The 22,148-nt window shown below is 42.0% G+C and overlaps 2 protein-coding genes and 2 non-coding genes across 4 annotated transcripts; 2 read left to right on the forward strand and 2 right to left on the reverse strand.

Moving 5' to 3' along the window:
* The first annotated feature begins 2,588 nt into the window (after positions 1–2,588).
* On the forward strand, positions 2,589–2,662 carry TRNAV-AAC (transfer RNA valine (anticodon AAC)). The gene has a single exon. It is a non-coding gene; the product is annotated as a tRNA-Val (tRNA).
* A 64-nt stretch (positions 2,663–2,726) lies between these two features.
* Positions 2,727–2,800, reverse strand: TRNAI-AAU (transfer RNA isoleucine (anticodon AAU)). Its single transcript has one exon. It is a non-coding gene; the product is annotated as a tRNA-Ile (tRNA).
* Positions 2,801–4,146: 1,346 nt separating this feature from the next.
* Positions 4,147–15,977, reverse strand: LOC123081022 (uncharacterized). The gene is made up of 18 exons (XM_044503987.1): positions 15,567–15,977; positions 13,797–13,876; positions 13,421–13,471; positions 12,802–13,329; positions 12,345–12,596; positions 11,944–12,009; positions 11,143–11,319; positions 10,440–10,491; positions 10,080–10,367; positions 9,772–9,882; positions 8,554–8,742; positions 7,506–7,781; positions 6,349–6,957; positions 5,508–6,016; positions 5,348–5,408; positions 5,201–5,269; positions 4,748–4,947; positions 4,147–4,638 (listed from the first exon to the last, which is right to left on the reverse strand). Exons 1-17 carry the CDS (start codon positions 15,801–15,803, stop codon positions 4,864–4,866), a joined length of 3,639 nt encoding a protein of 1,212 aa, XP_044359922.1. The 5' UTR covers positions 15,804–15,977; the 3' UTR covers positions 4,147–4,638; positions 4,748–4,863.
* Positions 15,978–17,589: 1,612 nt separating this feature from the next.
* Positions 17,590–18,946, forward strand: LOC123075956 (uncharacterized). Its single transcript, XM_044498445.1, has 2 exons — positions 17,590–17,921; positions 18,753–18,946. The coding sequence occupies exon 1, from the start codon at positions 17,735–17,737 to the stop codon at positions 17,900–17,902; it is 168 nt and encodes a 55-aa protein (XP_044354380.1). The 5' UTR covers positions 17,590–17,734; the 3' UTR covers positions 17,903–17,921; positions 18,753–18,946.
* The last annotated feature ends 3,202 nt before the right edge of the window (positions 18,947–22,148 follow it).

Here is a 22,148-nt window from a genome sequence, read left to right on the forward strand (position 1 = left end):
AGACGTGCGTTGCACGTGCAAGCTTACTAGTAATAGTAAGAAGATCACGGGAGCCTCTTTTGGTCCTTGCAATATAGATTCACAAGAAAGGCCGCCTTTGCTCGTTGGAGCGATCTCCAAAACACAGCAACAAATCTTGGTCCTTGCAATATAGATTCGCATTCACTGTCCACGTCTCAAGTATTCGTAGCTGTTGGGGCCTTCTTGTCATGTTTCTCTGATTTGATGGACACGCAAACCATTTTGCCAAAGGCATATGTGCAAGTGAGCAAGTAATGTCCACCAAAGAAGCCAGACCCGTAATGTCGATAGTGCATCGGTCTAAGCACTCAAAGAGAAAAAGAGACTTATGCATCGAAAGATGGACACGACCAAATTTCATTCTTAGTTATGAGCAAGGACACTGTCTCGTGGAAGAAGAACTATGTTTTCACAATATCCCTCCCTTCTCTATACCTAGATTGAAATATAGTGTCTAGCGTTCAAGACAACATATGAAATATCGGTCACCACTGGGTTACATGGCCACCTCACTTAATTGATCACCATAGCATCGATCTTTGATATGCGCTGTTTATGTCAATGTACATATACACAAGGACGCACTTGATCGAGAGCTCGACATCAGTATGTTGGCTACGGCGAGCCGGGTGCTCGGTGCAGTTTGGTCTGGAGGCGGATGGGTGGTACAGACATGGACAGCTGGTGCTTCAATGGCAGAGGCCAAATCTGTGGCATGAGTCTGGCTACTCTTCAATGGTCATGGCGGTGATATGCTGGAAGACATCCCACTCTTGCCACTGGCAGAGGGGGTGAGACACTCCTCGGGAGGCAGTCGGCTAGGTAGCTCCACCGGGCATGTGCTTCTTTGGTTCATGGTAATGTGGAGTGCCAGGAGAGGCGTGCGACCTCCATCGGTGGACACCACAATGGTTCTGGCAGAGTACGGGGTGCGACTTATGGAAGATCCCTCTGCAAAGATAGTGCTTGGAAAAACACTTCATGTTCAAGGTGAAAACTTTTGTTTGGGCTTTATTGGTTGAACTCAGCAACAACAAAATTGTGCCATTACACTGTTGAAGGTGTTGTCTCTATGCCCATATTCTTGCCTTGATTGGTTTGTCTTGGTATCTAGGATATGAAAATCCTTGTCTTGTATGGACACGATGATGGTTGCGCGGGAGCGTTTCCTTAAGGCGTTGCTGCGGAAGAAGTCCGACATAATCATAGGGTTCTCTTCATATCATGTAATGGTTCGGCAATAGTTGTATATGTATTTTACTGGGCTTGTTGATGACTTTGGCCTTGTTGCTTTGCATCAACTTTGAAAGATATGGTTGTGTACATCTGAGGATGCAGAGGCCAGGAGGTTTAACCTTCCTTTTCAAAAAAGAAAGAAAGGAAAAACATAAGCATAGAGATAATAAAAAGATCTTTGCTCCTAGGAGTCACCAGAAAAATGCAGCAATAAAAATGTTAGTCCTCGCCTAGTTTCTCATTACACATTCCATGCTTGTGAGTATTTATCTTTGTTGGAATCTTTTTTTAACACTGTTTTCTGACTTTATGTGATGTGATGTGTGCACAAATCATCATGCATCAGTTACATTATAATGAAGGCATACATATAAGCGTGCGAATAATGGCAAGTGCATACCCTGCTCAAAGTGCATCTCGATCCAAATTGACATGTCGTGTTTACAGTTGTATCTAAGTGCATGAGCTGAAAAGAATCAGTTTCGGTCACTGTATCATAGGTTGCACACAGCCAAACTCCATTTTCAGCAAGGACGCCATATATACCTCTGAAAAAGCAAAAGTTTTCATGATATCCCTTCGTTCCCTATATATACCTGGGTGGAAAAAATAACGGCTTGTGTCGAGCACCCAAGACACCAAGTGAAATATTGGAGATACTAGGTGATTTCCCCGCACGTTGCAGCAGGAATTTAAATATTAATTTTAGATAAATTATGTATGAGGAAAATGATCTAAAACATAAGTTATTATTTTTTATTATAGAAATATTTCATACTTGCAATGTGTAGCCATAGATAGAGCTTTCTACAAGGGGGGTCAACTATTAGAGATGGAAAGTCGAACTAGAGTTAGTGGGGATCAACTATTTAAGAATAGTAGATTTATTTCCACTACGTGCAAATAGTCATCATCATATGTGTCCAATTGCGTATGGAAAACAATCAAGACATGAACTGTGTAGCCATAGATAGAGCCGTTGGATGGCCAAAATTGTCCGGACATTTTGCGGTGGACTTTGGTGCTCCACATTGGAGTTGGCCTTAGCGATGGGCTCTAGTGTCGATCAGCTATTTTTTCAGTGGCCATGCTAGATTTGGGGATTCCTAGAGCATCACGTATTCAGTTGGACAAGTGTGTTCCGGTGTCTTTTCCATGTGCTTTTGTCGGCACTGATCTATTATTTATTGTGGGTTTATCTCCACAAATCTTGGAATATAATGTTGTGACCTATTGTGTTGTAAAAATAGTGGATCAACAGCACATGATGGTATGTAGTATGTCTTCGAACATTGCTGAACATAACGGTCTTATAATTTAAGACACAAAAAGGTTTCGTGGTGTAGTTGGTTATCACGTCAGTCTAACACACTGAAGGTCTCCGGTTCGAACCCGGGCGAAGCCATCTAATTTATTTTTCTTTTTTTTTCTCGCATTTTCCAATGAGTAAAAAAAAGAAAAGAAATATTTGGCCCATACAGGTCTCGAACCTGTGACCTTCGCGTTATTAGCACGACGCTCTAACCAGCTGAGCTAATAGGCCTTTTGTTGACATCTATTGTTTTTATTTTTTAAAATGGAGGCAAAAGCTTTGCCTCATTCATTAATTAAGAAGGAGTTTAGAGTTGCTTTTACAAGAAAAGCAAAAGAAAATATTACAAAGGCACTACTCTCCCGGCATGATTTGACCCAAGTGCTTAGCACCCGCAATTACCCAAAGGTTGGCGTCGCTCTTATTGTTTTTAAAGTTACAGCAGGAAGAGACGGCGGTGACGACGGCCGCACCAACGATGGTGAGGTTCAAAAACATCACGATGCGCAAGGACTGGCTCGTCTCCTAGGTGTCAGGGATGAACCATTTCATAACAATTATGTCCCAAGCCGCAAAATTGTTCGAACATTCCAGGGGTGATATGATATCTGTCCCAAGTGCAAATGCGCCACCCGAACAATAAAACGAGAAACATCAAAAAGAAAATCAAAACAATCTAGAGTAGTTTTTTCTTTTCTTTTTGCAACAAACATTTTTTCGAGGGATGCAACAAACAATTTTGATTGTTTGACATACGTGCAAAATGTCATGAAGAAAAAAAATCATGATGCTCTAGGCAAAACAAAAATCGAAGCTTCAAAAAGGCTTCTTTTTCAAAGCATTTTTGGAGCCCTGTTTTTTTTTCGTCCAGGCCAACACCAATGCCAATAAATTTGCGTGTAGGTAGACCACTAAGCCATATTTGTTGACAAAAAAAATATCAGATTTTATTGACTTTATTTTGGTTATATTTGTTTAGATTTTACTGTTCATAGCAAGAGCATATGAGCTCGGGTGTAGGCCGATAATTTTAAGTTATATGTTTGTTGTAAGCAAACTTCATTAGGTTTGACCAAGTCTATAGAATAATGTATATTCTGATAATAGAGAGTAGGATTTTCTATCATAACTTACCACATAACTAGTTAAGGTTTCTGACAATGTAAAAGTTCCAAAAATCCTGAAAAATAAATACTGAAGCAACACACTTGTAATATAACATGATTCAACAAGGCGATTGAAAAAATACAATTGTATGTGTCCTAGACAAAAGAAATAGTACAATATAAATTTTTACCACAGTGAGCTGAAATGATTGTTTCTTTGCCAAGGACACATAAATGCATATTTTCACAATCGCTCAGTTGGATCATCTCATGATATTAAAGTGGTGCTCCACTATTTATTTCATACTTTTTGATAACTTTTAAACCGTTGAAAGCTTAGCATGCCTTAACATATATATGTACTTTTTTTACCTTCATATATATGTATTTTTTTATAAACTTGGTCAAACTTAAGTTTGCCTTACAATAAACCAAGAACTTCAAATATTTTGAAACAGAGGAAATATAAAATAAGTTAAAAGTTCAGGAATATGTTGCAGAAAGGTATATTTGAACAAGGACAAACAAAACTGTTTTTGTTCACCCTACACATGTACACTTAGCCCAGGGTACAAAGATCTAAGGATCAGAAGAGCTGTCAGTCAAGAAGTTCACCGCCAAGTTTACTTCAAGATGGCAATTACACTAGCAACACAAACATCTATCCCTCTGTTACTTACGACGGGAAAGGCGAGCATGAATCAAAACACACATACAAACTACCATTATTGAACCGAGCATTCTCGCAAAAAAAGTTGCGCCGGCCGGCTCAATCTCAACGCTGCATTAGAAAATTGCAGCTGTCATGCTTATCAACACCATCTCATCCTAACTCAGCTCCATCTCGTCTTGCGAATGACAGTGACCCAACCCCCAGATGGAATATTGATTCAGATCTAATAAAGAATAAAGAAATTCAGAAGCACGGCAGAAGCGGGTAATTTACATGGTCCACTCAAACATCTGCAAAATTGACAAAATCTGTTAAGGACCCCGAAGTAGAGAAAGAGAGAACGGGGTGCAGAGCAGGCGAGTGAAGATTGGGGATACGATGAAATTCAACAGCACACACCTTTTCATAGTTTGGAGCAGAGGAATTCAGATACGGATTCTTCTGCAACAAAAATGATCTCGATGGCACCAGTTCTCACTGAAAGCTTTGTACATTGAAATGTCAAACCAGGGTGATCATTGAACTCCTAGATCATTTGACAACTGCAATATTCCGCGCATTTGAAGGTATGGGTTTTCCAGAAGTTTTTCATTGTTACACTGGAGTCAGCGCAAATAAATGTCAGTGCCAACTTAATCTAGAGACCATATGCATGTGTGGAACGAAATTTATTGTGAGAAATATACCGCCTGAATGTGTTAGCAGGAACTAATCTGATAACAGGTACTCCCTCTGTCCCATAATATAAGACGTTTTTTGACTATTATGGGACAGAGGGAGTACATGCGAACAATAATCCTGTGATATTTCAAATTTCAGCCCAACAAGATGAGATAGGAAAAGTGCATCAACCTGTTGAGCTTTTGAAATGAGACTTTGAAGCATCCGTTGGTAGACATCTGGTTCCTCTGTCATCATCCGCTGTACAACCAAAAACTTTATTAGGGCCAAGTGCAACAAGAATGTCAGTGAGCAGTCAACAACTGCTGACAAGCATACCTTCAAGAGAAAGGCAGCAGAATAATACGCCACCCTTGAGTCTGTATCATCTAGAAGCCCCCTGTTGGTGTCGAGTGGAGAAGGGACAAACATCAAGTATTACAAACATCAAGTATATACACCAACTTCAAACAAAGATATGCAGCTTACAAAAGATTACCTGAAGAACTCATTGCCTTCTACTTCCGAAAGTGCTTCTGGATCAGCTGTGCATTTACCAATCAAAAGCAAAAGAAGCGCTGCTCTAATATCTGATGTAGCACCAGGGATATTGCCTCTTCCTGTGCTACCAACAGCAATACCCAATGCAATATCATCACTGGCAGCGCCTTCAAGTTGCATCAATGGCCCATAAAATAATGAAGTTGGCACAAGGGCTACGAGCTGCATCGGAGCTATCGCAAGACCTTTTAGAAGTAGTGCTGCCATTGATGTTTCGCAGAGCAGAGCGGATTGAGTAGATTGATTCATCCCTGTATCTTGCAATGTCTCATTCCTGGAAAGGCTCTTCGTTCCTATGGTTTTGTGTGATGCAAGGGTTTCCAAAGTGCACTCGATGTTCTTAGTTGTGCAACCAAAAAGTTGACCAAGGGATTGAAGGCCGCCCAGTTGCATCACATTTGTGGACGGAAGCCTCAAACATAATTGTGAAAACAACATGTCACACATCTATATGAGGAAACTTCGAATTAGAGGATCGATCATATAACTTAAGAATACTAATGGTTGATTTAGACCAGTATTAAACAGGAGATCTAAGAGGTAAACAACTATGCATAGAAATTAAATTGGCTACAGATCAACTAACTATTAGCAGTTAACTGGATGTAGAGAGCACTATAATCTGCATTTAGAAATTACCTATTACCTTTGAGAAATTACATTTTGTAAATAGTTCATTGTCGGTATTAACTTTTAAGAAAGCAACTTTAATATTCGAAGATAGTGCTAGCTTGCAGTGCAAAGGCGAACTGCCTGCATTTTGGGTAAAAGAAAGTCACCTTTAAGATGTTGATATGGTCTGTCTCATTATTTTGAACCACGAGTAGCAAAGCAGTACTCATAACATCTATAACCGCAAAAGCTTTGTCCAGACGGTTTTTGCTATGATAAGCAACTGAATGCTCCTGCATGTCACTGTCATCCAATAATAATTTGCAGCGCATCAGAAATTTCTCTAAAACATATAGAAATCCCCATCTGATGTAGTTGTGTTTTGATTTCAGAAGCCCACACAGCAGACAAACGGGCAGCGAAACTTCTGGACACGAGGTGTCGTGGCTTCCAGCATCTTTAATTTCCTCCTGGAGGTTTTGGATTTTAGACCAAACAGAGCCATCTGTTTCTTCACTTATTTCCGAGAGGAGCAATTCAACTAACCAAATATATCCATGGTGCCTGTATGATGAAATTTGTGAGTGAAGAAGTGAGTGCAAAGTAGCCCAGCAAAGCCTCGCCCTAGATGCAACGTCACCATCTTCAGATCCATCTTTAATGCTGCTGAAACACTTGAAGGATTTTGTTACTTGGATCATATAAGCAAACTCATTGTCAATCCTTGAAAATGTGCTCACAGTTCCATCAAGTTTCCTGATAACCTTGTCCAGAAGCTACAAATATTGAAATTTTGATCATGACCAATACAGTAAATGGTATTTCAAAAATAAAATTCCGAATTATGTACTCCCTCCGATCCAAATTAATTGACGCACTTAATTTGGATGGAGGGAGCACTTCTTTATAAGGGAGAATCTTGACATATATTCATATTGTTTTACCATGAAACAAAGTCAGACAAATAAACATGAATAAGACCATGTTGCAGGACCTAACGGTTAATTAAGACAAGAATGTGGATTCGTGGTCATGACTACTGCCTATTTATGTGAACGTGTGCAAACCATCACATACCATACACACTAGAGTTGATTGTAGGGACTCTCAATGTTGTGGATACAACTTACTTTGCGCAACTTCGAACATGACGTTTTACGTATGTAGAGCAATTTAACAAAGGCTCAACAGCTGTACTAAGTACTAACTACTAGCTTAGTCTCTAACACAGTCTACTCTCATGTAAAAAACACCGTCGACTCTTTAGCATTGTAAGAAAAGATAGCAGTCCTTGTTGGGGAAGACTAGGGGAAAAAGACCTTACCGCGTTTAATTGCTCGTATTCTGCTGACTGTGATAATGCCGCAGATATAGCTTTTGTCAGCATATCCCCAACACCTTCAACACCATGCTTCACAGATATATAGAAGGCCTCCGGAGCATCAGCGGATGCAAGAAGGGAAGCGAGGGGTTGAGCATCATCGTAAGTATATGTTGAAAGACCAGCAGCCAAGCATGTTTCGTTTATTTGATGCACTACATAGTCAAAAAGAACAAAAAACAAATCCCGCTTCTCTTCCTTTGAGTTGGCTCGTGAATACTGTAAATGAAAAGGTAACTTAGATTAAGACGAAGAAAAATTACAATCATGAATAGTAGAAACGGATACTGAAATGGATTAGCATTGCATGATAATAATTCTGATTTTAAGGACCATCAGTTATCTCATGGAATTTGTTGGTTTGAGATAGTATAGTAGTGACCATTGGCGCAGATTTTATGGATCTATGATTGACCGAACTTTTCTCTCAAGTAAATAATACAGCACATCACCAGTTTTTCTGGGATACCCATCTTGCCAACCACACGTGGGACACTAGGTGCAGTAAAAATTGTTTTAAGCATAAGAAGTCCTATTTATGTTCAGATATATTCCTGGGGTTCAGTGCGAACCTACGAGGAAAGAAAATTCCGCATATGATTGCAGTTGCCATTCGCCACTCAGTACCAACTAGCCGATCCCCTTCATTCCAGACGATATTGACCAGTATTTTGAGACAAAATGAATTGGAGACTTTGATATCCAAAGTTATTGAATGGAATGGGATATTCCAGCTAGTACCAGAATGCAATAGCTAAGATTAACTGCAGATGGAAAGAACCAACATAACTACATGGCAGTGAAGCGCTGGTGGGTTTACTTGCCTACGGAGCAGGTGTGGATTATCTTCTGGCCTATTATTGTTTGTTTGTAATTTGTGCAGTACTGAGATAATAACATAATAATATATTGCAGTCAAATAGACATACAGCTCAGTTGTAAACAGACATGAAACAGCATAGTATTATCTAAACATAAGAGTAACACTAACCTCAAGACAGATATAGTCAACTCCACCAAGAAGATCTATCCGTTCGGGAACAAAATGTGTATCAAGTGCACCACTCTGAGTCCCATCTGGTACTTGGTACAGCATATTTGTCAGCATGCAAATGAGCTTGCTGTGCACTACTTTTGCCCATGAATGTTCCACACTAATCTCAAGAAGAGTCTTAACAACCTGTTCAGGATTTAAAAAATGCACATGTGGTTCTCAAACCCTTCTTTGACAGCAAGAAATAGCACAATTTACAGAAATTGCTGTAAACTACTGCCTCCGTTTCAAAATATAAGACGTTTTGGCAGTTTGAATTGAACTGCCAAAACGTCTTATATTTAGGAACAGAGGGTGTAGTAAACAGACACATTTTTAGAAACCTATGCCAGATGAAGGTCAAACAGGCTCATACGCCAAATATATGAGAAAAATTGCATGACCACATATATAAAAGAAGATGTCCAAGTGCATTTCACAGCCTGCTATCAAAGAAAAATCTTGTGCTGGAATAGCATTCTACACCCAACCCATACATTCGGAAGACATCAACACCAGTAATAATATACACAAACCTGTAGATTCAATTATTTTCAGTACCGCTGCTATTGGTTATTTTTATTTTCCATCTTTCATTTGTGAGTATAAAATAACAATAAAAATATGCACATCTTGCCGTGTACGCAGAAATCCATACTACATGCTCAACTGAAATATGTTTAGCATTAACGAGACATAAAGGTTTATAGTTTCAACTACAACTCCAATTTTCTATATATAAATGGCTAGCCCTCAATTACCTATTTCTCTCAGCATGCAAGCATGCCACCTCAAAATGCACCATGCATTGTAAAGACCCGCCACAAGATGCAATCATGCATAGAAAAAAGCCCACCTCAACATGCAAATATGCATGCGAATGTTCATTCTATTATGCTATTTATATTTTACAAATATACAACAATCAAACACAATAAGTCATATGTATTTACAGTTTTAGTTCTCATATTATTACTCCAAATATTCATGTTCCGTATAATCAAATACCACTGATGCAAAACATTGCCGCAACAAAGTGCCGGGTATCATCTAGAAGAAGTATCGAACACTGTTAGTCCAAAGGCACGCGAATAACAAGACTGACAAAATGTTACAAATAGGGTCCAAGCACACGACTCAAAGAATGAATACATGAAAAAACCTGTGCTTCCTTACCCTTATGTCCAAACCTCCAAGTCTGCTCCTGATGATTTTCCCTCCATCACAAACAAAGTAAATTAGACAACTTAAAGCTGATGCCCACACGATCTCCTGGCGCTCCTCCATCTACAAAACCAGAAGTAACAAATAAAGGTATTGTATGTACCAGCCTAGCATAAAATGGAGCAATCTACATGTTATGGTGTAAACATGCTTGCACGTGCACATAGATGAATATAGTACACATTCCTTGTGCTTAAGAGGAGGGGTCAATATGACTACCAAAATGCATACAAGGTCAATATTCTAAAAGTAACAATCACCTGAACCAAGAGAAGGAGAACTTCAAATAGTATTTTGAGAAGCCATGACTCAAACTGATCAATAGCAGGACTAATCCTTTGCTCTTCTTCAGGTTCCGCTTCCCTCTGTTCATCCATATTGGGTCCGTACTCATTGTTCAGATAAGAGTTGCTTGTAGTATCACCTTTTTCAATAAGTGGTGCATCTTCAACTATCATAGGCTCCAGCAGGTGTGCATGAATCCCAAGGTTCAGAATCAGATCGAAAGCCTTTGTTCTGGCAGGTGATTTCTGAGAGCTTAACATGCCCTGAAACATTAAAAAATGTTAGAAATATTTCACATGATCTGTTTTGGGATACAGCTGTGCAGAGTATAACACCTCAAGCATATAAAGTGTCAGAGGAGCAGCAGCCTCAGAGTCCATCATATACCTGAACCAAAGAAGAGAAACAAATATTATCAAAACCCTTAATAAGTGTACTTCTATGGTTGCAAAGGTTGCTTTAACACCAAGCCTAAATAAGTGCAGTTCTATGACATTTTGAGATAAATATTTGCTCACATCTTGCAACGGTTGTTTTTTGATGCATGCATTCATTACTCAAACTACTAATTTGATAACAGAAATATGGCAAACATGGAAATCTTTAGTATGCGTGCAGCATGCATCAGCCTAGAAGTACATTTCATAGAAGCAAAGCATACAGCCTGCTGACAACCCAAGTAAAACAGAGACATGCTTATACAAGAAAAAAGTAGCAGAACAATAGGCAGTTCAGATCAATGATGACAATGTGGCAGGTCATATCACATAGATATTCATGTAATAAAAAAACTTTGCATTAGATAAGAGCATATGTTTTGCAATTGAAATGCATCCATAGTAAAGAAAATATACTGTCTATTAACAGTAAGTTGTTCAGGTCTGATATCAGCAGTAATATTAGGTATAAAAGTAGAAGAATCATGCTATCACTATAATACCAATAATGGAGACAGAAGTAGAAAAAACTAGATATGCAAACACGATGTGTGAACTGGAGGTAAAAAGAATGAAAAGATAAGCGTGTAAGGTCATATACATGTCAATAACAAGTTTAATGAGGACACTAAATGCCACATCCGCTGAAGGTTGCCGACTCTGGGTGGTCAATCTTGATGGAGCGTTAAACTGATTTGCATTTGAAGTTGTTTCTGAACAAACTTCAGCTATGACTTCAGAAATTTCAGTAGGATTCAATCGCAACGGTTGCTGCTCACTGTTGAAACAGGGTACCACAAAGAGCAACAGATGCATGTGAGCACATTGTTAGGCATGATGCAACACAATCAAAAGACAAGTAAAATTCAAACTGAAACACAGTATTATTTAGCTATATGGTTTACACAGGAGTATTATATCTATGATATACTCCCTCCATTCCTAAATATTTGTCTTTTTAGAGATTTCAAATGGACTACCACAAACGGATTTATATAGACATATTTTAGAGTGTCGATTCACTCATTTTGCTCCGTATGTAGTCACTTGTTGAAATCTCTAGAAAGACAAATATTTAGGAACGGAGGGAGTACTATAAATAAGAAAATGTTTAATATAGAGGCAAATGAGAGTTATCTGACAAAATACAACTTGGAATCTCTCCATGGCTTTGTTAATTAAGTAAAGATTTTACTCAGAATCCCAAAATTGCATGTCTCACTATTTCCATCTTGTTTTTCTACAGCATGCATGTGCATATGGTGGCAGAAAAATTTCAGACGCAATCAACTCAGGGTATTTCAATTACATTGATGCAATACTGACCTTATAAAAGTACGCAGACTTCAACATATACATTCCTATACAAAATGCTATGCTAAATAAAAGCAGAAGGGAATACCTGTAGTGCCTATACTGAAAAAGGGGACGTGCTCGAGGCTGGAATGTATTTGCAGGTACGTTCACCCTGCAGAAAAAGTAAGTGTTGCCACACTTAATACCACTTAGACTAATTATTGATATCAATAATATAAACAAAAAAATCTACAAGTTAATATGCTCCAATTACTGGCTTAGCGATAAGGAGTTGGTTCTTAATGGAGTATGAAATGTCAGCACAGATACAGAAAGCTGTTTCTCAAAATACCCATCTCAGCGAAACTGGAAAGGGAATAGGGCAGGGGAGAGAAGGAGAATGTGTTCTACGTGAAATACTAAAATGATGCATGAAAGGAAATATATGGTTTCGCCACAATGTGGCACTGATATACATGATAACCTAAAGAAGAAGAAAAAACCTACCAAACTTGGCTCGGGCCCGATTTCATGCGTTTTGAGGCTGTTATTGCTTTCAGATGACCCTGCGATGACGCAAAAGTGCTAGCTGTCGAAGTTGAAGGTTGCAATAAATCAATATCAGGAAATTCCTGGATAACAGAATATTTCCATTGTTGATCATTAATCTTTGCCTCCATATCCCCTACTAGAAGAGCCGCAGCACCAACTTCAAGAAAACCATGTGTATGAAAATCTTGAAGGCCTGCAAGATCATTGCTGGTGATAAATGAAACAAACAATGCAGTTAGTGTTTGCACGACTATCAGCATTATACTTTTAAATTCCATTCATTACAGCTAGAATGACTGGAATGCTCCAGTGTGACAAAAAACAGGTAGAGAACACATTGCGTCTTGTACTGACATGACAGTCTGGTCTACCAAAGCAAACTGACAGTAAAAAATAAGCACAAGAGAAATACCTTTCCTTGGCAGATCTTGATGTTTGACGTTCACCATATACATGCCATCGCCAATTTAGAATGTCGAAGGATATATACTTGGTATCATATCCATGCTCTCCACCATCGACCTTTTCACTTGCTGATGATGTTAAATCGGGTGCAGTTTGCAATTCCTTTGATTCAAGATGTTCTCTGTTGGTAACAGCTTCTGGATTCAACTGTAAGGACCTATTCAAAAATGATGAAAGTGAAGGAAGCGACTGTTTTGTAGAGGCTGTTGCCAGAGACTGAGGAATTGGTTGGAATGATAACTTTGGAATATGCCTGGCAACTAGTGAGCGGACATAGTTTAAAGATTTCACAAGAGATGCTGAAGCAAAGTTCGATATTGGTGGGGCAACAAGAGAGGAATTTGGCAAAGCTGCAGATGATCCAATGTTCTGGCCAAATGATGATGCTCTGTGACCTGCCAATGGGTCATACTTTGCCATGGTATTTGCACAAAAGATGTCGATTTGACGTAGCGTTTGCACCCTTGGAATATACCTTACCACGCAAAGTTGTACAGTGTATTAGTGTAAGTGCAAGCAAGTTTCAAGAATAAGCATGAGACGCTGACAATTGACACTCAGCTTACCGGATAAGATATCTCTTTAACAATGCCACGCATCTTGGGACAACTGCTGGGCTGGTTGAAAAGATTGTCCACGTTAGGAAATATAATATTCAATTTTGAGGGGCATTATATTCTTATAGATACGGCACCTCAAAAAATCAAAATGCGGCAAGGAAATTGTGAATAATTTCAAGTATTACAGATCCTTATCGTTACTTGATTAATCATTGTATGCCGTACAGAAACAAGCTAAGGAGTTGTAGCTTATGACACAGGAGCTAGATAAGTTTGTCAAGAAAAACACGAGATACATGAGCACATTATGCTGAATCTTTACCCCTTGTAATGTGAAATGGGGAAAGAGCTTGAAAAGGCGAAATGAAAGGGAAAAGCATACCTCCGATCTCTTTCTGCAAGAGCATGGTCAATCAGGACATTATAAGCCATATCGATGGTTGATAGGTTAGCTATATAATCCTGCCAGCATAAGATCACTCATCAGGAAATGGCATATATGTGCAGAAGTTGAGTTAAAAGAATCTTGCTGCATTACAAAACTTTGTTTGCCAGCAATAGCCCAAAATACCAACAGCGGTAACAAGAAAGCAGATAACATGTCCGAATATAACATTCATGTATCTTGCAAGTCATAATGAGCAAAAGAACAGTAGTCAGGTTTTGTTTCTTTGGCAAACACCTTGAATGTATGTCATATAGGGAGCTTGTAAACAGACCAAGCCAGTGTGTCCATGTTTCATGTGCAAAAGGCAACACCGGCGCGCTTTCATTTCAAACGGTGGTCGGTGGTCTTAGGCGACACATGTTCCATTCATTAATCATGAAACAATACAAAACCAGAGTATGATCAAATAAATTACAAACTACGCGGTTATGTCATTCGTGGGCATGAATCGTTTCTCGGCGTCATTGGAAATAAGTGGGCGGCACATTCCAATTCCAATCAACACTACAGGCACCAATTTTGTATGTCATTCAGTGCATTGCGCCGTGCAGTATTATCATGACATACAAGGCGACAAGCAAACCAAATATAAGCTGCTGGTTTCTCTCCAACTGCGTCTTAGAACAGCAGGTAGTGCTGAATGCGTCATTACCGAATCCCATTCGCAAGAGAGAAAGCAGAGAAGCTAAATATGCTGGGCAGTGATGAATCATGACGGATATATGAAACAATTAACAAATCGAGCAACCAAACAGAAAATGCAACAAATGGTCAAAAGGAGAAAGAACTTCACATTAGATTGCAAGTCATAATTTGCCAAAACAGTAATTAGGTATTGCTTCTTTGGCAAACACCTTGAATGTGTGTCATAGAGGGGTGCCTGTAAACAGTCATAGTCAACGTGTTTGTGCTTTATGAGCAAAAGGCAAGGCGGAAGCGCCCTTTGATTCCAAACGGTGGTCGGTGGTCTTAAGTGACACGTGTTCTATTCATTAATCGTGAAAGGGTAGATAACCAAAATATGATCAAATAATGGCATGACAAACTACCCAGTGACATCACTCGTGGACATGAACCGTTTTTCAGCGTCACTGGAAATAAGTGGGTGGCGCGTTCCAGTTAATACTATAAGCACCAGTTTTATGCATCATTCAATGCATTGCGCAACGCCACTGGTGCCGTCACATACAAGACGACAATCGAAAAGCTGCTGGCAACTCCGCAACCTGGGGTTCAGAAAAGCAGCCAGCGCCGAGTGAGCGCGCCATTGCCAAATCTAGCCGTTCGCAAGTCGCTTAGCGCGAGTGGCACATCGCCGTGGTTCCCGGCTAGACTCATATCATTCACGGGCATGGAGTCGTTCCTCGGCGTCTGGCGTGTTCCAATAAGAACTGTAGGCACCAATTATGTGCACCATTCAATGCACTGCGCAACCCTAGTCGTATCATGAGGTACAAGATGACAACTGAACCAAATGCAAGCTGCTGCTTCCTCTGCAACTGGACTGGGGGTGCAGAGCAGCAGCTAGAGCCGCGCGCCGCCGTTACCAAACCTAGCCACCGGCGAGTCGCTTGGCGCGTGGGCGGCAAATCGACGTGATTCCTAGGTATAGGCAAGCACGCGAAGGAGTAGTGCTGCGCATGTAGGGCAACCAGCCGAGGAGGGGCCGAGATTTATGGAAGGGAGATGGGTGGAGGGACTGACCCGGAGCGTGCGGGAGGCCTCGGCGGCGGCGGAGGCGGCGGGGCCGTGGGTGTGCGGCGCCGGCGGGGAGAGGCAGTCGGCGACGGCGCGGCGGAGCGGCTCGGGCGGCTTCCGCGCGGACGCGGCGGCGGCGGAGAAGGAGGGCGCGGCGGACATGGCCCGCGGCGGGGGCATCCCCACGGCCGCCACGCGCCCGCTCCCGCCCGCCCGCTTGGACGGCGCGTCGTGGGGCCGCATCCCGGCGGGCGCGAGATCTCCCCGATGCGCGGGCGCGCGGGGGAGGGGGGCTGGGGCGGCGGGCTAACCCTAGGCGCTCGTCGTCGTCGGCGGCCCGCGCGGCGGCAGCATCCGGGCCCGGCGGTGAGGGGATTCGAATCGCGTGGTCTGGTTGGGGGGTTGGGGTTCGGGTTGGTTCGGTCTCGAGTCGACTCTGGGGTCTGGCTGGCCCGCCGTCTGGTCTGAGGAGGAGGATGAAGGAGAAGACGACGACCCCTGGCTAGGCTAGGCTAGCTGGCACCAACACAAGACTCGCTTGTACTGTACCATCAATGAATGAAGGAAATTCATCATCTTGGAGCATGGGACAATGTTATCTGCTATAGTTTTCGCATGTGGTCGGCTTCATTCCACCTTTGCTAAGACATCATCTTGGAGCATGGGACACTAGCATACGGGGCGTCTCATGGCTAAGTTTTGGGGTTTCGTGCAACCAACTTTTTTTTCTTCTTCGATGTTGATCGGGTCTAGAATGCCAACATACTATTCGTCCCAAAACCAGAAACAACCTAATTTAGCTTATGTTGATCCACCAAATAGCGCAAGGGTTGCGAAAAGATCGAAACACCATATTAGTTGGTAAATCATCATCAGAGATTAGAGGAAAATTAGTTGTAGTTATATTTTTTTTCATAAATATGTAAAGCTTGTGTGTATCATTCCATTGATAAAAGGAGTTTGAACAAGTACAAAAGGGTGCGCTAGAAGGCCTAAACACGGCGACAGAGCATGAGGCTAGAGGGGGTTCTCAGCGCAACTCCCCAAGAGATAGAGATCTACATCTCAGGCAATAGATAGAGCATTCCTCTGGCGCTGCTTTGGCCCACAACGCGCTTCGTCTTGGATTTCCTGCAGCAACCACAAGATGGATGGTGGCTTACCATCGAAAAATGCAAAGCGTTGTGGTGGCACAAGAAGGACCATGTTGTGAGCATAAATTGTGGAGGAGGGCCCGTCGATGGATGTTGGGGGCACTGGAGCATGAATCCGCCCACTAATCGGAGAAGCGCAACGCCGCGAGCCTGATAACGATGTCATGGATCGACACCAAGATAGCATCTCATGGCAAACTTGCTGAGAGAAAGAGCAGTCGGCAAGTAAGTGTTGAAGATCTTTGGGATCCTGGTCACACGAGACGCATCGGTCACAAAAAAAAACTTGGTTTGAACGTCAAACTAGCCGTGGTTATATGTCTTTGGCCAAAGGGGATATCTTCCCTTCATACCGATTGATCGGCCAAGAGACAATCGAGAAGAAAGAGAAAATAAAATAAATACAAGAGACATCCATCTGCTCGCATAATGAAAAGGAATCATGAAAAACGACGTACGGTTTGCGATGCAAAATCATGGTGACTCCTCTCATGCGGCATATGCATACGCCTAGACATATATGGTAAGCAATTTGAAACAAGCTTGAGCGAGGACTCCTTCTCTCTCTCTCCCCCCCTCTTCCTCGGTGTTTATATATTGTACTCCCTCTGTTCCCAAATATAAGTCTTTGTAGAGATTTCAACAAGTGACTACATACGGAGCAAAATGAGTGAATCTACACTCTAAAATATGTCTACATACATTGTAGTCCATTTGAAATGCCTAAAAAGACTTATATTTAGGAACGGAGGGAGTATAAAAATAAAAATCTTCATGTGCAATTCAAAAACATCTCCTTCCTGAAGCTTTTTTTGGGAAGAAAAGAAGTGTTTAACCAGAAACCCTCCATTTTTCCGCGAGAGAACCGGGCCCGAGCAGACGACAGAAGAATAGGTGAGCAGCCCCCTACCCTCGCCACAACGACCGAACACTCTCATTCTCTCCGCCTCGCCGCAGCCACCGGAGCAGCGACCTCGACCGGATCGACGACCCCGACGAGCGGCGGAGGAGCAGTCGGATATGGCGCGGTTCGACCCGTGGCCGGTGTTCTTCCGGAGGGAGTGGGCCCGCACCTGGCCCTTCCTGGCGGGCTTCGCCGTCACCGGCGCCCTCGTCACCAAGCTCACCGCTGGGTTCACCGAGGAGGACCTCAGGGCCTCCAAGTTCGTCCAGGCGCACAGGCGCTGAGCCCCTCACCTCAGCTCAGGTCACGTCACCCCCACCCCTCCCCGTCTCATCGTATGATCAGCCCTGATTCGGCGTCTAGTAGGTCTGCGCGTTCGTTCATCCCATTGGATTGGATTGGATCGGATTCAGCCCTGCCCGGCAAGGCTGTGTGAATTTAGATGCCTGCGCCTGCGTCGAATTTACCGTGCGGATTTAGATGCCTGCGTCCTCGCGTGGATGCGCATAGCAATTCGGTGGACCTGCAGCTCGTGTCATTGAAATGCCGTGCATTTTAACATGGGAAAGAAAATCATCATGGACGGCCGAATCATTCCATTTCCCTTCATCGTAGTCACATGCTACATGCCATTTCGCCTCCCCCTCTGCGCATGTGTGCTCGGGTTCAGCGGTTGTTTTCGCCTTCCCCTCTGCGCATAGCTATTTGTTTTGGCTTTTTGTAACTGGTCATGGACAGGGTTTGCTTTCCTGATTGGCCTAGCTGTTTTCCTTCAGATAAATTACTAGTAACCCTATGTTGTTACTACAAGCAGCGGTTGTGGTGTTGAGCTTTTCTTTCCAATATACTCCCTCTGTAAACTAATATAATTAAGAGTGTTTAGATCACTACTTTAGTGTTCTAAATGCTCTTATATTAGTTTACAGAGGGAGTACTATATAGCATTACCAAGATGCTTCAGAAATCTGTTTTGTTGTCAGCAGTAATCATGTGCGATACTTCTGTGAACACTACATCTTTTGCGGCGATCTTTGTTATGGCTGATTGCTGAGCTAACTACGAGTTTATGCCAACATAATTTAGTCCATATGCTGTAATAAAACCCTGACGTGTTGATCATTTTGTTTCCTCCAGGCTGGGACGAAGGAATGGCTCCCGCAATTTTCACTGAATTAGTCCCATCGACGTGTTTGACAGCTTTTTTTGTATGTCATTCGAATGAACTCGCTGAATGCAAGCCATAGCATACCCAAGTTTCTGTTGTAATTTTTTGTAATAAGAGGTTTCTAAATGCCTAAACCAAGAAATTAAATTCCAGCTTCTCAAGATGAGGTATCTTGGTTCTTATGCGGTTATATTGGCGGTGGGGATAACATTCATAAGGCGGTGTGGCTGGTGATCGATTTATCTATACAACCAGTTTTGTTTTGTTTTGTTTTGCTGATTGCCTGATTCACCCTCTGTACTGCATCCTGTTCTATTATTTGCTGCACGCCCTGTAAATCACAATGAAAGCTTGTTGCTGTTGTTTTCATGTTTATTACTTCTGTTTTGAGGTATATCTGGAACAGATGTTGGTGTATTTGTTTGATTCAACAACGTTTGTCATCATTGAAAGAGCGAAGAAATGGTTGAGGGGATCAGAGGAACTGAAGGCTGATGGTGGACCGGGTTGATTTGTTGGCCGCAGTTTCGATGCCGGTGGTGGACGAGCTGGCGAGTGCCTGCGTGTTGCTCTGGCTTTGGCTCTGGCAGGATAGTGTGGCGAACCCGCCTTTGCCCGGTTCACTTTGCTACACAGTCCGGTTCACCTGGCACTCAATTTTTCATGAAGGATCCATGTACATAAACGGCAGGACTTTGTAGTTTCATACTGTTCGTCCAAGAGCAAACTGTGTACCGCCAGTCGGCTACCGTCTCTCTCTGTGTAAAGAGTTTAAGAGATCTGGTAGGTAATTCATCAATCAATAAAACAGCAGATTTGCCACCAACACCGTGGTATGTCAGAGTCTCTAGGCATAAGATCAGAGCAAAATAAACAAATAAGAAAGAAAGGCAAAAAAGAAATAAAGAAAAAGGTAAAACCCGCCTGCTGGTCTGGTAGAGATCGCAGGAAGTCCCACACGAAAAAACCCAGAAAACCGGGCTATTTTAGCACTAGGCGGGCGTGCACAAAGAAAATAATCGGTAGCTTTATTTTTTGAGATCAATAGCCGGGCCAGCCCATTTGCGGGAGTGCTGTAGTGCGACTAGAAGACCAGGGTAAACATATGGCCCATATATCGCGACATAGGCACCTGTTGAAGCCCAGATACTCTGACTTAATTATAGGCATGCTATAAATACTAGTATGTTTTGATCTGTATACATTACAAAGAAGGATATTATTAGTCCCTTAAAAAGGATATTATTAATTGTAAACATAAATATACGTGCAACATTGGAAGGAAGTCCATAATTAGCTTGGACGTGATCACTTCTCCCTCTATATATATGGACATGCAGCAAAGCACCCATAAAAGTATACAACTTGCAATCGAAATGGGGGAGTCCACGAAGCGCGTCCACACGCTGTTGCTTCTTGTTCTTCTCCTATGCTTTGCTATTCATGGGGAGTGTAAGTGACTCTACGGGATGCAACACATTGTTCTTCTCGTGTCCTTCCTTTGGTTCTTCATGTGCGTTTCCTCACTTTGTCGATTTGTCTTGAATATTAATTGTGCAATATGTATGAATATATCTATAGGTGGACGCTTAGGCATGGAGAAGGATCATCCTGGGTGCTACAGGAGTAGCACTTTTCCACCCTGCAATCCTAATAAAAATAAATGCTATTGTTGTTTATACAATTGGACTTGCTACAAGTCGTTTGCTGAATGCGGGCCTGCTTGCCATCCTCCCCCCTCTTCCTCCTCTGTACTACCATAAAATTATATTCTTGTACCGAATTGGAAAGATGGACGAATAAGACAATAAATTACTCCATCCGATTAAGTTTAGTTCAAAATTGCAACGCTTATTTTGGATCGAAGGGAGAAATAAGTTTGCATCTTTGTAGCCGGGCCATTTCCTTTTTTGCGGAACTCGCAGTTCCATCATCTTAGAAAACTAACTAGAAGCGGTCGCACGCTTTGCTGCGCCGTTTTTCTCTTGGCGTTTAGATTCTTAGTTTTTCCATATATGAAATTTTAAGTGGACATGGGATACCTGATAATAAGAACACTTACTAGCTCCAAAGCAACACGAGAAAGCCAATACATCGTCAATATGTATGGACATGGAAATATTGGTTATAACTTGTATACTGAGAATAGCCAGATGATATCAAAGTTGAAATAACCGGCATAGTCAACAAACTTGACAAACTACAACATAAAACAAGGTTGCTTTCATCCATTGTCCATCCCCTCAATATGTCTCTGGTGTGGTTGGTCAGTAGTTCGATCCACAGTTTGTGCTCAAACGATATCCTGGCCGGACACTTGATGGCCGCTTCTGAACATGTAAATTGCCCACACTGTTACCCAAATTAAACTCCTCGTGCATCAATAAAATGTTATTCATGTTGGAAATATGCCCTAGAGGCAATAATAAAATGGTTATTATTATTTCCTTGTTCATGATAATTGTCTATTGTTCATGCTATAATTGTGTTATCCGGAAATCGTAATACATGTGTGAATACATAGACCACAACATGTCCCTAGTGAGCCTCTAGTTGACTAGCTCGTTGATCAACAGATAGTCATGGTTTCCTGACTGTGGACATTTGATGTCATTGATAACGGGATCACATCATTAGGAGAATGATGTGATGGACAAGACCCAATCCTAAGCATAGCACAAGATCGTGTAGTTCGTTTGCTAGAGCTTTTCCAAATGTCAAGTATCATTTCCTTAGACCATGAGATTGTGCAACTCCCGGATACCATAGGAGTGCTTTGGGTGTGCCAAACGTCGCAACGTAACTGGGTGGCTATAAAGGTGCACTACGGGTATCTCCGAAAGTGTCTGTTGGGTTGGCACGAATCGAGACTGGGATTTGTCATTCCGTATGACGGAGAGGTATCTCTGGGCCCACTCGGTAATGCATCATCATAATGAGCTCAATGTGACCAAGTGTTTGGTCATGGGATCATGCATTACGGTACGAGTAAAGTGACTTGCCGGTAACGAGATTGAACAAGGTATTGGGATACCGACGGTCGAATCTCGGGCAAGTAACGTACCGATTGACAAAGGGAATCGTATACAGGATTGATTGAATCCTCGACATCGTGGTTCATCCGATGAGATCATCGTGGAACATGTGAGAGCCAACATGGGTATCCAGATCCCGCTGTTGGTTATTGACCGGAGAGTCGTCTCGGTCATGTCTGCATGTCTCCCGAACCCGTAGGGTCTACACACTTAAGGTTCGGTGACGCTAGGGTTGTAGAGAGATTAGTATGCGGAAATCCGAAATTTGTTCGGAGTCCCGGATGAGATCCCGGACGTCACGAGGAGTTCCGGAATGGTCCGGAGGTGAAG

This window comes from Triticum aestivum, chromosome 3D, assembly GCF_018294505.1.
Source record: "Triticum aestivum cultivar Chinese Spring chromosome 3D, IWGSC CS RefSeq v2.1, whole genome shotgun sequence".
Classification (NCBI taxonomy): domain Eukaryota; kingdom Viridiplantae; phylum Streptophyta; class Magnoliopsida; order Poales; family Poaceae; genus Triticum; species Triticum aestivum.